At 39.1% G+C, this 17,174-nt stretch overlaps 1 protein-coding gene across 1 annotated transcript in view; it reads left to right on the forward strand.

Annotated features, from left to right (window-relative positions):
- The window catches only part of grin2bb (glutamate receptor, ionotropic, N-methyl D-aspartate 2B, genome duplicate b), a 200,182-nt gene that overhangs the window by 82,726 nt on the left and 100,282 nt on the right, over positions 1-17,174 (forward strand). The window contains exons 3-4 of the mRNA XM_037698261.1: positions 5,565-5,708; positions 14,195-14,474. Coding sequence (XP_037554189.1) covers positions 5,565-5,708; positions 14,195-14,474 — 424 coding nt within the window. The remainder of the gene's footprint in view (positions 1-5,564; positions 5,709-14,194; positions 14,475-17,174) is intronic.

A 17,174-nucleotide genomic window follows, 5' to 3' on the forward strand; every position in this document is an offset into this window, starting at 1 on the left:
TTTATATATACTCACACGTTTGATAATTTTATTTGTAAAAGATTTTATGAGCCATGTAACATTTTCCTTCCTCCCCACAACTATTCAGTATATGTTGATTTTTACGTGAATACTCAGTAAACTGCATTGACATTTGTGTTTGTGAGGGTGTGTAACGTCAAAAGTTCAAGGGCGCTGTAACTAACAGTATTCATCTGCCAGAGCACCATTAATGATGAATAATAATGCTAATTACAAGTTTTCAAAGAAGGCTTAAAAAAAAAAAAAAAAAAAACAGTCAAACCACATTCTGCTCCTGTTATAAAAGCATTCTTCTGTCGAGTCTGGGTGCTAAACTGGCCTGTTGGCAGCCTGAACCTGTGACCAACAGAAAACATTTGGTGCAGAATAAAAAGTACAATTCATCAAAGGAGACCATGAACTGGTGAGCAGCTGAAATCTCATCAAGCAGAAACGGAAAAAAAGAAAAAAACATTTCACTTGCATAACTACAGCCTTTTTATCTGAAGTCACTGAAGTCATCTAACTGATGAAGTCATAAAGAGACAGAAACAGAATACAAGTAGTTTTATTGGGCTTTTGATGGAATAGTATGTGATATGTTTAAAAAAAATAGAGCAGAAAAACAGGCAAGTGGGGAGGCAGACAGCTCCACTAACGCCACACACGGACACACTGCGTTCACTTCACACCTCTGTGATGTGCGCTAATGGAGCCACAGGCCGTTATGTAAAAATAAGAGACGGAGAGGAAAAGACAGGCCGAGGTTCATGAGGAGGGAACTAAACTCCCGCCGATGTCATGTGAATAAAAGACAGAAATTAAATTGGGGGTGATTAGAGTAGGATCTTACAAAGAAAGTAGAATGAGATGATGATTAGCTGTAATTTTAGCTGGGTCCTTACCACACGTCTAAATGGCAGGATTGGTTTCACTACTGATTACACCGCACATCACTCACTCTTAGAAAGAACAAAATATTCTTCATTCACACACTATTGTAAAATCACAATAGTTCTAATTCTTCACTCAAGTTTTAGGAGTTTACTCGTATAAAATGTATGTATTTTAAATGCATTGTGCAGATGTTTTATGTGTTTTTGAAACAAATAAACAAGAGGTACGTCAGTGTCCCCCATCACTGAGGTATTTAAATATTGAATGTTTGTAGTTTTAACAATAGGTGTCTTTTTTTTTTTTTTGGCTTGTCTAAAGTAGCTCAAAGTGACGGATCCTGGCAAATGGTAGGAGCAAATTTATCCACTACCAGGCACAATGGCAGAGCCAGGGGGTGTCCAATGGTGGCCTTGGCCACCCCAATCATTTTAGGACACTGTACTTTGAAGCAATATAAAAACTATAATGCACAGTTTCCTCAGATGATAGGGCAGACTAGTTTAAATACATTATTTTTTTACTTTTCTTCTTTTGGCTGCTCCCTTCCTCAGGACTCGCCACAGAGAACTAACTCACACAAAGATTTGGCGATTATTTTTACTCCGGATGTCCTTCCTGACACAACCACAGACCACCGAGCACCACAGCCCTCTGTGTGGAGCAGAGAGCTGACATCTTGCACACCTGAAGGAGCAGATGGTGGGAGTTAAGGGCCTTGCTCAAGGGTCCAGAGTGGGGCAAATGAAGGTGGAGGCAGGTGTGGGTGCTTCACCTTTCCCACCCACATTTTTAATATTGTAAGTCCGGGGAGTTGAACCAGCGACCTTTTGATCACAAGCTCACCTTCTCTAACCTTTGAAGTTAAAGAAGGTGGACCTGTGATCAGAAAGTTGCCAGTTCAATTCCTTGGACTGACCATATCATACCATTTATTTTGTGGCAGCCATCTTGGATTTTGACGTGGCAACCAAATTTTTTTAAGGAACCCTTCAACCTGCATGTTGCAATTCCATACTTTTTAAACATATATTTAAAAAAAAATTAAAAAAAATTCAATCAGTAATGTAAAATTATAAACCTAGAAAAACACTGACAAAATATAAGCAATCCAAAGCCAAGCATTCCTCGAAGAAACAAATACCACCGGCCTCTTTTCATGTCAGAGTTCAAGACAAAAATAATTTTTTGATGAGAAAGGATTAAGTTATATTAGTTTAGGTCAAACCCTAAAAAACACAACACACAATCTCATGCAGTATTGTGAGATGTCCCGATGTGCGAGTACATGACAGTTCGTACAACATCAAACTTTCATGCTGGTAATGACAGTCATCTGCAGTGGCCATCTTGAATTGTAGATCTACATCCCTTAACTTCTGTCTGTGTGTTTCAATAACATCCATTCATTATTTTATGAGATATTTTGATATTTCAGACAAATGTAAACACAAACAGACGCAGGCTACAACATTGTCACCGTTAATCTGTGTGTAGCACAACAGGAATGGTAGGACCACACTTAAACACTTTAACCAGAAATCACAAGAAAGTCTTGACATTTTAAATTTAATATGTCAGGCATTCTGTTATTATTTATTATTCTGATTTAATTTGCCCACATTTTACCCAAGAAAGATATCTACCATATGAAAAGATCTTAAATGTTTTGTTTTAAAATGTGAAACACATCAAAGAGTTGAACAATCCATGGGAGGATTTTTTTAGGTGACAACGTGGATAAAATCTGTCATATTTGTGAAAGAAGTACACTGTGTTAATATTTGTGCTTCTTTGAGTAATTGCTGGAAGAAAGGGGAATAAAAAAAACTCTAACTTCCCCTCTGAGATGAAGACGTGTCAGGGAGGTGAAAAAGTGAGCATACAGATAGTTAAAGAAAGATGGAATAATAAAGCCAGGCTAAAAACATGCAACACTCCCCCTCACAGTTCATTTAACCTGTTGTTTTAAAGCAGACGTGAGGTTAGAGGTGAATGATCCTCTGGCTGTCAGTCACTCGTGAGGATGTAATCATTACCGTCTCTAACAGAGTGCAGCGTACACACTGTCAGGATGGATATCGTGTCAGGGTTCAGCCAGCGCACACACACTCGTTAGACAATTATTTCCAACACTGCCAGTCCCTCCGTCATCACTTGACAATGATATGCTGTAACTATACCATTACAGTAAAAGGTGTAGAACACATTCCTTCTTTCCCTGTGGGGGAAGAGTGGATGAGGGGCTCATATCAAAGAGGAGATAAATGCATCTAACTCGAACACCGCCCGGCCTTATGCATGACTAACACATGTGATGGATTCTATACATGAACAGCAGCTATGCTGTACATACGTACTCGTTTACACTGAATCATCATGCAAGTGCATACAGTGTGTCACTGCATGGAGGTGTGACTGATGCTGCACCAAATTTTTTTTATTTTTTTTTACTTTAACTGCTGTTGTATGTCAAGATTTCATGCAAAAGTTATATATGTTCTTTATCTCTGTGGGAAAATGAGAAAATTGAAAATATTATATTTAAAATTGTATTATTTGGGGCTGCTGCATTAATTTGTTCAGATTAGGTGAGGATGTGGCAAACGCAAGATATTATGAATCCTGCCTGAGAACCAAAACTGAGGAATCGAACTGCATCTGGGCGTCTTTGATTAAAGTGTTGCTCTGGCAGAGTTAATCCAGCATATATGCATCTGGATATAAATAGATGTGTAGCTTTGTCCTGGAATGAAATGTAGCAACAACTTGAGAAGTTGAGGGAGATGAAGGGTTTTAAAAAAGGCAGCTGGTCTGTCCCCCGTATTGTTATCATTAGCCTTTATTTAACCTGGCAAATCCCAGTGAGAGCACTTTTACAAGGGAGGCCCGGGCCTGAAGGCAGCCTGATGTGAATGTTTCTGACTGTGGGAGGAAACCATCCTGAGAAAACCCACGCAAACATGAGGAGAACATTGAAACTCCACACAGAAGGACCACTGGTGCAACTGGGGATCTAACCCAGGACATTCATGCTGTGAGGCAACAGACCTAACCACTCAGCCGTCTTGCCATCCAACCCCCACAACCATAAACTTTTTTTTAAAAGCAAAGGTAAATTTAAATGAATATTAGAAAAATTATTTTAAAAAATTCTTGTGCTAAAATTATAGACTTGAAATCATTCAAGCACTGATGATGTTCATCTATCTCCCAACAATGTGTTTTTTTTATCAATTTAATTAAAAAATATTATTATTATTATTATTATTATTATTATGAAAAAATAAATTTGCCCTCCTGTATTTCTAAGATTTGACATATTTAGATCAAAGTAAATAAACATCTGTTTTTAAAGTAAAATGAGGTGCGTTTTTGCAACATTTTTGAACAAACTGCTAATTCTGTGGATTTAGTCATTTGTTGTTGCTTTTTTAAGGTTGTATAAGATGAGATCAATAAAGTTCTATCTTATTTTATTTTATTTGTCTTCTACAACCTAAAAAAAAGCAACAACAAATGACTGAATCCACAGAATGAGCAATTTGTTCAAAAAATGTTGCCAAAACACATAAAGTTATTAAAAAAATCTTTGTCCACTCTTGCTGCTTCTATATATGAGAACAGAGCGTAAGCAGTGGGCAGGACATGCTGATCACATCTATTGATCTACCAGATCAACAGAGTGTTGAGCTCTTTGGACTGGAGGGGCATCTAAACTCTGTTAAGGAGAAAAAACATCATCTCAGCGAACATTTTGCTGCCCATTAATTTTGGAACCGTGATTAAAAAAAATAAATTATAACGTTTGGAAGTTAGTTTTACCTTGGGTTTATTACTGTGGTTTGAGAAGGTTTTAAACAGCTGCTCATCTTCAACCAAACTGCACACAGTTAATACAAAGCTGCTGTGAAGCAGCAAAATACTTCAATTTTTAAATGCTTTTTTTGTTCTAACTATCGGTGTTTACTTGATTTTAATAAACACCGTCTGTAACGGACAAGCGTGGCCAGTTCCACCTCAGAGCAGTGGGCAACGTTTAAGGAAAGCTCCGACCCCTCTGGTCATGTCAGTCCCAAATCAGCAGATCATCTCGGTCTGTACGAAGTGAAAACCTCTCACATGACTACAACTGCTGCTTCTTGTTGCCTTGGGTTGTTTGGATGAGTAAATAACACATGAACGTCCCCGTGAGTCATTTGGATGCTTTACATGAGGGACTGACCTGCCCTTGACCACATTATAAGACCAGACGGACCCCTGCAGTGACAAGAAAAGTATCTTAGATTAGCGCCGCTTGCTTGGTTCTTTGAAGGTTTTCACTGTTTCTAACGATGCAACTCAAACCATTGTGTCTGTGACGCTGTAGCAAATAAATTGTCACCCTAAAAAAAAAATCACATTTATGATTTAAATAACACGGTTTACCTAAATTCAGTTGTAGGGAGTAAATATTTCTATAAATAGAGTCTGGCCTGTTGTTGCATGTTCTGTCGAGTCCAAACAGAGAAAGAAAAAGTCCGAGTCACAAACAAGACTGTTTGTTCCCGAGGCTCTCAGGAGCTGGACGCTCTCCATAATCATCCGTGCCCTACCTTCTAGTCCGCTGTCATGCTGCATGACTCATGACCTCGTTCGCTGATTGGTTCTTCTGTGTCTCTGGTTTCCAGGACGACCACTCCATGTTCTTCCAGTTCGGCCCTTCCATCGAGCAGCAGGCATCGGTCATGCTGAACATCATGGAGGAGTATGACTGGTACATCTTCTCTATCGTCACCTCATACTACCCTGGTCACGAGGACTTTGTCAACAAGGTAAAATAAATGAAACATAAAGAGACTGTAAATACAATTAGATGTAGTGTCTGCAGGTTTACACCAAACGTGCTGCTTTAGGAGAAGCTGAGGAAATTAATGGGAGGAAGAGTTTCATCCAAACGTCTTTTTTTTTTTATGTGAACTGACTGCAGAAGCAGCAGAATCCTTGTTATTTTGTTATTTGAAGGCTAAAGGCAATAAACCTATTCAGCCATAGATTTAAATGACAGATGAACTCAGGCACTTTAGTTTTTCTTGCTTTAGTGTTTGTTTAGAATTACTGTAGATCTGCATTGTTGTGCAGTTTGTTCCATCTTCTTTTTTAAAGATTGTTGTCTAAAGACTGAAGACAGCGAGTGAAATTAACCAAATACTGTGAGACTTGGCTGTAACAGGGTAACGCTGTTCCATTGTTCAGAATGCATGAATGTGAAAGACAGATTGACTGAACGCGTCCTTTATGAATGGAGGCGCTCTCCGAGGCTTCAGTCTGCTTATCTTCAGAGAACAGAGCTGTGAAAAGTAAAAGCACGACTTTGACTAACTTTTAACATCTGACGCATCTGAGAAGCAGCCAAAGGTTGTTAGAAGTCAGCTAATCACATTTTATAATATCACCCCAGCACTAACAGCATCTCTGCTTTGAATAGAGTTAATGAAGCAATCAAATTTAAAGAAATTACAACTTTATTGTGGAAGAGGATACTAAGAGCCAGTACTGAGCAGAACAGTCTGTCGTGTCAACTGAATAATGTAGACTGATTGTTAACATATTGTTTACTGTCCATTCCTAATTCAATTCAATTCAGAGTCAGAGTTTCTTTATTTGTCATTCACACCACATGTGGAACATGTGGTGTAACGAAATGAAGTACACAGGGTCCCAGTTACTGTACATCCAACAATAAAATGTCAAAGAAAAACAGTAATAAGATCTAAGATATGAACTAAGAAAAACATCAACTAAAAATATGCTAAGCACTACTAGCATGAAAACAATATGCCGAACAGCAGCATGTATATAAAGTATTCAAAAAGACTTCATTAATCCCAGAGGGAAATTAAATGTTGTAACTCATCATCCTGGTTTCATTAAAGAGTTGTTCTAGATGCTGATGGCTGTGGGCAGGAAGGATCTCTTGTAGCGTCTGTCCTACAGCAGATCTGTAGAAGCCTCTGACTGAAGACACTCTGTTGTTGTATGACAGTCTGATGAAGAGGATGCTGAGGGTTCTCCATAATGTTCTTCACTTTATGAAGAATCCTTCTTTGTACAATCATCTCCAAAGGTTCTAGAGGAGTCCCCAGAACTGAGCCAGCCTTCTTTATGAGCTTGTTGATCTTTTGAAGTCACTTGCTCTGGTGCTGCTCCCCCAGCAGATGATGGCAGAAGAGACAGCGCTCTCTACAACAGACTTATAGAAGATATGCAGCATCTTGCTGCAAACGTTGAAGGACTTCAGCTTCCTCAAGAAGTACAGTCTGTTCTGTCCCTTCTTGTAGACGACTTCACTGTTACATTTCCAGTCCAGTCTGTTGTCCAGGTGAACCCCAAGGTATTTATACTTCTTCACCACCTCCACTTCTTCTCCCATGATGGAAATAGGGTTGGACCTGTTCCAGTTTCTCCTGAAATCTACAATCATCTCCTTTGTTTTGTTCACGTTCAAGATGAGATGATTGTTTCCACACCATGCCACAAAGCGGTCCACCAGTTCCCTGTACTCAGCTTCTTGTCCGTCTCTGATACACCCGACTACTGCAGAGTCATCTGAATATTTCTGCAGATGACAGGAGTCTGTTTTGTACTGGAAGTCTGAGGTGTACAGAGTGAAAAGGAATGGTGAGATACAGTCCCCTGTGGTGCTCCTGAGCTACTGACCACCTGGTTGGACACACAACCTTTCAGTCTCACAAACTGTGGTCTGTTTGTCAGGTAATCTTTGATCCAGGTGATTGTTGAGGCCTCCACCTGAGTCTTCTGGAGTTTCTGACAAAGCAAATCAGGCTGGATTGTGTCAAATGCACTGGAGAAATCAAAGAACATGACTCTCACAGTGCTGTCTGCCTTTTCTAGATGACAGTGAGTTTGCTGAAGCAGGTGTATGATGGCATCTTCAACTCCAAGTCCACGCCGATAAGCAAACTGCAGTGGGTCCTGATATGTGCTTGTTTGTCTAGTCAGGTGGGTCAACAGGAGTCTCTCTAGGACCTTCATGATGTGGGTTGTCAAGGCAACAGGTCTTTAGTCATTGAGGACTGATGGGTGAGTTTTCTTTGGTACTGGAACAAGGCAGGAGGTTTTCCACAACACTGGAACCTTCTCCTGGGTCAGGCTAAGGTTGAAGAGGTGCTGCAGAACCCCACAGAGCTGCTCTGCCCAGACCTGTAATAAAGATCTAACACTCCTTTAAGAAATCTATAATTCCTGCTGCCTTTCATGTTGGAGTTTTAAACATGTCATGTTGAGAAAGTTAGGGCCGTTTTGGTTAAAATTTTAAAATACTGCGATCTGTTAGTTTGTCAAATATGTGTTGGGGATGACTCTCAGCCACAACCATGCCAAATTTTATCAATTTATATAGTTTGTTTTGGATTTATTAAGGTTGATTAGATTTGGCAAATAGTGATGATTTTGTAGGTAACTTGTAGACACACATCCAGCATTACTTGCTTATATTTTTATTATAATCTGTCCTCTGGTCCATGAGATATTGTGCTGATATCAGTTGTGCACTATGCAGTGCTCACATTATGTGTTGAGATGACTCCCATCTACTACCAAACCAAATTTTAGCTCAGTGTTTGTAAAGCTGACCGAGCTAATGCCATTTTGTGCTCTCATTAATAAACTGTGATCACCGTGTTAAACTGGCTTAGTCAGTGAATCAGTTATGGATGTATAAAGATAACTGGTGCTGGTGGGTGATGAAGAGAAAAAGCGCTACAAAGTACAAACATCTTTTTTATTCCTGTTTTACTGTTTCAAGCTGACACAAAGGAGACCTGTAGGGTAAGGCAACCAGATTTCTGCAATTATATCTGGGGACATTTCCAGCTTGGAGACAAAAATAATTAAACGTTACCAAGATGAAATTTAAAATGGGAACAGTTACGGTTTCATTTATTTTGTATTTTTATTCATGTTTAAACAATAGCAATCAAATGTAGCAGCAGTAATGTACCTCTCCACACTGTTGTTAATATTTAATAATAATAATAATAATAATAATAATAATAATGTATGTGTTGTCATCATTGTATGTTCCCATAAAATGGCGATATTAGCTCTCTGCATTTAACCCATCCACACTAGGTGGAGCAGTGAGCAGCTATTGAAATTGCCCTGGGAGCAATTGGGGATAGGATGTCCTGCTCAGAGACACCACAAGATGTACAATGACTGAGGATCGAACCTGCAACTTTGGGGTACCAAGTCAGCTGCCCTGCTTCTACCCCATCTCTCCTAAGTGTAATAAAACAAATGAAGTAGTAGTAGTAGGAAAAGAGTACTAAAACTGTGGCTGGGTAGGGGTATATACTAATGTAAGTGACCGTGTGCACACTGTGCGTGAATGTGAACATGGTCATACAGTGGTGCTTGAAAGTTTGTAAAGCCTTTATACTTGTCTGTATTTCTGCAAAAATACGACCTGAAACATCATCAGATTTTCATACAAGTCCTGGAAGTAAATAAAGAGAACCCAGTTAAACAAGTGAGGCAAAAATATTATACTTGGTTATTTATTTATTGAAGAAAATGATTCAATATTACATATTTGTTCGTAGTAAAAGTATGTGAACCTCTAGGATTAGCAGTTAGTTTGAAGGTGAAATTAGAGTCAGGTGTTTTCAATCAATGGGATGATGATCCGGTGTGAGTGGACACCCTGTTTGATTTAAAGGACAGGATCTATCCATTGGTGTCAGTAACATTTGTAGTGTGGGTGGGAAATACTGGTGTGGGATCAGTAAGTTTTAAATAAAGTAGATGTCATTTCCTGCATTCTGGTGTATTTTAACGGGTTCTTAAACATCTACATTTACCTACATAAGTAAACACTTGATTCATTAACTATTTTAGAATTAATGGCAGAACAAGAAGTAGCCTGACCAACAGTTCCCCTTGTGTGAATAGAGCATTCTCCACTTCGCTCACACATCCGAACACAGCCAAATCAAAGTCCTGACCTTAATCCAATGCAAATGTTGATGAAGAACCTGAAGCAGCTGTTAATGTGAGGAAACCACCAACATCCAGTGTTGAAGCTGTTCTGTGCGGAGGAATGGACTAAAGTTTCTCCAAGCTGGTGAGCAGGACTGATCAACTGTTACCAGAAACTTTTAGTTGTAGTTATTGCTGCACATGTGGGGTCACACTATCTACTGAAAGCAAAAGTTCACATACTTTTACCACTCGCACATATGTAATATTGGATCATTTTCCTCAATAAATAAATAACCAAGCAAAATATTTTAGCCTCATTTGTTTAACTGGGTTATCTTTATCTACTTTTAGGGCTTGTATGAAAATCTGATGAGCTTTTTGTCAGGGTTTTCAAGGCAGATCAGGACAGAAGAACCCAGTTGCGCAGGCAGGACTCAGGAGGCAGACGTATAAAATAAAATACTTTTAATAATAATAAGAATAATAAATAAAAAGGCTGACATGGCAGCAAAACTTACAAAGCAGACTCAAGAACAGGATCAGACAGGCAGGACAGGACAGGCAATACCCAACGACGAACCGACAATGACAGAACTGACAGACAGACTTTATATACACACAACCAGGACATGACACAGGTGACGATAATCAGACAATCAATACAGACACAAAGGAGAACAGACAGGGGAAGGCCCACTAGATGCTGCCATCCCTACACTTTTAGGTCATATTTATACAGAAATATAGAAAATTATAAAGGCTTCACAAACTTTCAAGCACTACTATACTTACAAAGGTGTGTATAAGTACACAGTGTATGGTTACGTAGTTGATGTGTAAGTATATTGTGTGTATGTGTGAGGTAAGTGAGCTCTGGTTAGGTAGTCCACTAACATGAGCTCATCTCTGGTTCTGTAAAGCCTCCTTTGTCTAAAGAGCCATCAGCCTTGGAGGTCTGGATAGAATAAGAGCAGAAAAGTTTATGTACAGGTAAAAGTAAAAAAAAATTTTTCAGCTGCTCCCTTCGTCAGGGGTCGCCACAGCAAACTAACTTGCACAAAGACTTGGCGATTGTTTTTACACCGGATGTCCTTCCTGACTCAACCACAGACCACCGAGCTACCACAGCCCTCTGTGTGGAGCAGAGAGATGACATCTAGGGCGCCCGGGGGAGCAGCTGGTGGGGGTTAAGGGCCTTGCTCAAAGGCTCAGAGTGGGGCAAATGAGGGTGGAGGCAGGTGTGGGTGCTTCACCTTTCCCACCCACATTTTGATGTTGTCGGTCCGGGGAGTTGAACCAGTGATCTTCCAATCACATGTAAAGGACATGATGTACCAACCTTTAACCTCTGTGCCACCACTCCCACAAATAATAGTACAGTGAAATACTTAAAACATAAGAAATAAGATAAAATTTAGTAAAATGCTTTATATTCTTTTATTTGCTCTTCCACTTCTTGTCACTCAAAAAAATGTCTCTAATTATTTTTTTAGTTTCCTCTGATGAAAAATGGCAAAAATCCTATATTTAGCAAAAAAATATATATATATTTGGCGTTCCAAGCTCATAGTACAGAAGAAATGCACATTTATGATGATCTCTCCCTCCTCATCATTTTCAGTTCGGTTCTTGCTTCATTCAGTTTCCGTCACCGAGGAACTTTCATACGTCCACACTGAGTAAACAAACACACCTCAGCACTATTGTTTTTTTTTTTTTACCTGGACACAGCTTTCAACACTAGAAACAGCTCAGGAAAAAAAAGAAACTGTCCAGATGACCTGACTGAAAATTGTTGGATTGTATACCTGGATTATTGAGCATGGACGTTTTTGGTTTTGCTATCATGAACCAAACGTTTATCACGGCTAGGATCATCCCAGTTCAAATAAAATAAATCTGTTCAAACATCATATCACAGGTCAGCTGCCCATCAGTGGTGACAAGCTTCTTCTTCTTCTTCTGTTTTAAAGGCGGTATGCTCGGCTCTTCTTCTTCTCTGTCTGTAACGTTAACAGCAGCACCACCGCGAGCAGCTACAGTAATAGCTTTGGTTGACCGCAACATACTCACGTACACTTTCTACCCAGCTACTGTAACAACAGTCTACACGCAACATTTTTTTCTCATTCATAAAACGCTAAAATTGGGGACATTTCCGGGGACAGCTTTAGCCGGGGACAGGTCGTCCAAAAAAGGGGACTGTTCCTGGAAATCAGGAACGTCTGGTCACTCTATTGTACGAGTTAACACAGTTTGACAACACTGTGATTTATGAGTGTTTTAGGATCATCAGCTGTTCTTGTTTCAATCTTACTTGTATCTAAGTGGGATGTTTGCTTTCTGAGAGATTATTCTATGTTCTAGTTCTCGGAGAAAACTCATGTGCTTCTGACTACAAGACAAACCCAGCGAAAATTTCCTGAAAGCAAAATTATTTCCCCAACAGCTCATTCCCATCGTGCCTGAAATGTCACGTGCACAAATATGACTTTCATTAAGCTCGTGTTTGTGCTCCTGTCGCTGCACAGCAGAGCAGCGCCGCATCACACGTCGGTGTGTTGAATCATTATGAAAGGTTTATCCAATCACACAGCAGGTTTATTACATCTTGATTAGAAACCTGTGAACAATTCAACCTGAAGGTTTTGTTGTTGTTCTCCAGACCTCAGATTCATCTGGAGCAGTTCTGTTTCTGTGAGAAAAGACTGCTTCTTTTGAAGATTTGTACACATCAACTCTTTTTATGTTCAGAGTGCTAGGAAGCTTTTTAGGGCGTCCCTCTCGTTGCTAAATATTGGAAGCAAAGTATGTAGATGTCTTTAAAGTTTGGAGCATGTGTGTTTCCTCTTTCTTTCCTCTTGAGATTAGCATGCTAGGCTAAAAATATGTAAAACTTTGTGTTTCGAGAGCCCAAATTATGCAGGGTTATTTTCTCCCTGTTAGATAATAAATGTTTTTCTTTTTATCAATAATACAAATCAAAGGGCATCCTGACTTTTTGTTGCCATTATTTTATCTTTTTGCAAGAATTATTGAAAATGAGTTGTTTAAAACAGCTTGGTGGCTGCTGACTTAAATAAAGTTTAAAACAGATTGTGTTTGTACGATAGAGCTTTAGAGCCACGCTAAAAAAAAGACATTAAAAGCCATAAAACTACGAGAATGAAGTAAAATAAAGTCTTAATATTACAAGAATAAAGTTGTTTGAGTCTTTTTGCAGCTCACATTTGTTTTGTTTGTTTTTCCACGAGTCAGATCCACAACGCAACCTGTCAATCAATTCAGTAGGCGTGTCAGCAAATGACCAATCCGAAGCTAAATGTGTCGTAATATTATCCAAACCAAGCAGAGTTTACCACATTTTAACTGTGGTAAAGTGAAGAATGTTGAGCATCTTGTTAAGTTATACTTTGGTATTGGTTTTGCAAATAAGGAGATAGTTAATCTGTTAGCATATCTGCATCAGATTATTATCAGTATCAGGACTTTGAACTTGCTTACAGACTCTGATGGGCTGCAGCACCTCTCTGCAGGTAAGGAGCTTCGGATTGGTCATTTACTGACAGGCCTACTGGATTGACTGACAGGTCGCATTGTGGATCTGACTCGTGGAAAAAAATTAAAAAATAAATGAGAGCTGAAAAAAAAAACTCGTACAACTTTATTTTCATAATATTAAGACTTTATTCAACTTTATTCTTGTAATTTTATGGCTTTTTTTTTCCTAGCTTGGCCCTAAGGCTCCGCCATAGTGTTCAAGATTAGATGTTTTAACAAATCATCCTTTTTATTATCTCTATCAATCAAACATGTTGAAAATGAAAATATATTTTTTTATTTTCATTTCAATAGTAAAATCAGAAATAAGTTGTTTTTGGATAACTCATTTTCAGTATATTTATTGACCAATCACTGTTTTTAGATGCTGAAACACAAAATAAGATTATATTGAAGTCATAGATAATCAAATATAGACATTATCATGGAATCGTTTTCTCCTTATTGCTTCTTTATGTGTAGATGTCTTTGTGATATGAGTTAAACTTTGTCTCTTGCTGAGTTTCCCATAAATTTGTGTTGAAATAGTCTTAAAATTTGGGAGAGAGATGATCTAATCTCATTAAAAGAAAAAAAGTAAAATGAATTCATCGCTGGTTCCAACTCTTGAGAGACGTGTGTAGATAAACTGTAAATCTGAGCACTGGTGGAGGAGGAAGAGACACTTCAGTGAGTTTTGTTCCAGTTTCTGTTCTCCTTCACAGCTCCACCTCCTATTCACAGCCCACACGTCTTCTCTCTTTTTTCGAACCAGATTCGCAGCACCATTGAGAACAGCTTCGTGGGCTGGGAGCTAGAAGAAGTCCTCCTGTTGGACATGTCAATGGAAGATCATAATCACGGAGACTCCAAGATCCAGAACCAGATGAAGAAACTGCAGAGTCCCGTGATTCTCCTCTACTGCACCAAGGAGGAGGCGACCACCATCTTTGAAGTGGCCCACTCTGTAGGCCTCACAGGTTATGGCTACACCTGGATCATCCCCTCGCTGGTGGCCGGTGATGCAGACCATCCTCCCACTGTCTTCCCAATAGGTAACGTGTGGTTTGATACCAGGAACGCAGCAAAACTTCAAGACCTTTTGATGCACGGTTATGAACAACTAATACCTTACCTGTTGTAGGTATAAAAAACAACTTAAATCTAAAAAGTATCATAAGGGTTCGTGCAAACATGGTTTTATAAACTTTACATCAGTGCTGTGAAGGTGCAGAAGCGTTCATGGCAAGTCTTTATCAGCACAACTGTTGTCAAAGTGTTTGTAGGAACAAAAGAAAAATCCACTGAATTATCATTAACAGTCAAAGTGTAAATGTTATTGCATCAAATGCTGCTTTAACAGACAGAACTTTAAAATAAATTGCAATAAATAAATGAAAACACAAGCAATAAAAACAAACATAAACCTTCTTTTTGATGAACATCACTCGCTGTCCTTCGTGCCAAAGTTTTAAACAACTATGTTGCACAGTCTGTTAGAAATTAATATATATATCTTCTTTGACATAGTCCACACTTGTTGCAAAACACAATTTACAATGCAATCCCTGCCTCGGCAGATCTGCTTTTTTTAATTAAATATAAAATAAATAGTAAAAATGCCATCAGGACTATTGAACAAAATGAATATAAATGTGAAAAGAAACCCAACTCAAGAAAAACACACAACCTAATGTTTTAAATGCAGAGTTCAGTTCAATGTTGCCGCACAGAGTATGTTAGAGATGACTCTCAACCACTACTGCACCAAATATGATATTATTTTTTGTAAAACTGGTTGAGTCATTGTCGATTTTGAGTCACTAAGGTCCATTAGCCATGGCTGGCAGCCATCTTGAATCAAGTTGATGTTAAAAGTTAATCAGTTTTAGGTGTGCATGCAGTTTTATTAAGAGTTTCATTGATGTTAGTCCAGAGGTTTGTGCAATGTTTTGCTAACAGACACATGCACAGGTGATTTTATGATTGCCCACCTTTTCATGGAGGTTGGCAACAGTAAGATGAACTAACAGATGTGATGTTCTTGATGCAGACGTTTCAGCTCAAACTGAACCAGAGTTGACAGAGTGTGTCTGCATTTCTACACTCATTTACAAATGAGACAGAATTTGTTTAATTTTATCAATGATTTGACGTTCTGATCAAAGGAATATCAGGAGCTCTTTCGCATTTTCACCACATTCTCTGTTTTTGAGTGAATTCAGAGTGAAAGAAAGATTTCCCAGAGAACGTTGATGGTTTTACACAGACTGAAAGTCTGAGCTCTTTCTCTCACTCAGCACAACAGTACGTCTGTGTCAAAGTCTTCAGATCTGTTATAATCAAAGAAAAGACTTGTTGGTGTAGATTCTCCACCATTCAGGACACCGTCTCTTCAGTGCTGAAGAATCCTTTGGACAAGAGGTCAAAGGTTTTTGAGACAAAAAGAGGCACTTCAGCTGCATTCAATTAAAATTTTAGAAGAAGAAAAAGCTTGTTATAAATTGTTACAAACTTCTTGACATCCTGTCCTTGTACAGGAGGAAGAAAAGTGATTTGTTTTCTGTCCGTGCCAGACGTCCTGTTGAAAGTGCCTCAAGAAGTGCTACAGCTCGCTGCGATTGTTGCTTTTTGCACTTGTGAATAACCACGTAATGCAAAAGTTAGGGGGTAATGACTTTTACAAATGCATGAAAAATTAAAGACCTATCAGGCCTTGATCTGCCACATGTCATGCAAGGTTTAAAATAAAATCATCTTGTTAGACAAGAATGGAGTTGTAGATGTTTTCATCAAACTTTGAAATTAACATTCTGCGCAAACTCAGGGGAGGCAGCATGAGACCCAGTGGTTAAATCTGTCGCCTCTCAGCAAGGTCACAAGTTTGCCTCCCAGCCTTTCTGGGTGGAGTTTGTATGTTCTCTTCATGCACATGTGGGTTTTCCCCCTGGTAGTCCAGTTTCATCCTACAGATTGAAAACCTGCACGTTAGGCTGATTGGTAACTCTAAATTATACCTATGTGTGAATGAGGGAGTGAATGGTTGTTTGTCTCGTTTGTCTCTGTGTCCCTGTAATGGACTGGAGACCTGTCCAGGGTGTCCTCTGCAGTGACTTGTTGAGACGAGCACCAGCTCTTTGTGAACTGGAACGGGAAAAAAAGCTCAAGAAAATGGATGGATGGATGATCTCATGCTGCATTGCAAGATGTCAAGCAGAACATGTGCTGTGAAAGACTCTCAGCTACTATCACATTAAATTTCATCTCAGCATCAGTAAAATTCAATAAGAACTGAGTTGCATTTGTGTTATTAGGGTCAGTTGGCTGTAGCAGCCATCTTGAATGTGGCTGAGTCCCAAGGTTACTCAAGGATAAATGGAAAATATTGTAGATGTACAGTAGTCCATCGCTAATTTGCGGTTTGTTTTTCACGGACTCGCTCTATCGCGGATTTTCAAAGTACGATTGGACATGACACACAGTAGCTGATTGATGGATGAGCCGCATTGCCAGCATGGATTTTTTACTTAAAATAAATTATTTTAATATTTTTAGCGCCTGCTACACATTTGTGTAGCGTGTGCAGCCCACAGCTGTGGGAGAAGCTTCCTCCTGCAAATGATCTCCACTCTGCACTGAGATCAGCTGATCTCAGTGCGGAGTGAAGTGGGCGTGGCCGAGAGAGCAGCCAGAAGCGGAGAGCTGAAATCATGACATTCTGTGCTCTTTTAGAGCGTTTAGAGTTTAGAAACATT

The sequence above is a fragment of the Nematolebias whitei genome, chromosome 3 (assembly GCF_014905685.2).
Source record: "Nematolebias whitei isolate Nwh7 chromosome 3, NemWhi1, whole genome shotgun sequence".
Lineage (NCBI taxonomy): Eukaryota > Metazoa > Chordata > Actinopteri > Cyprinodontiformes > Rivulidae > Nematolebias > Nematolebias whitei.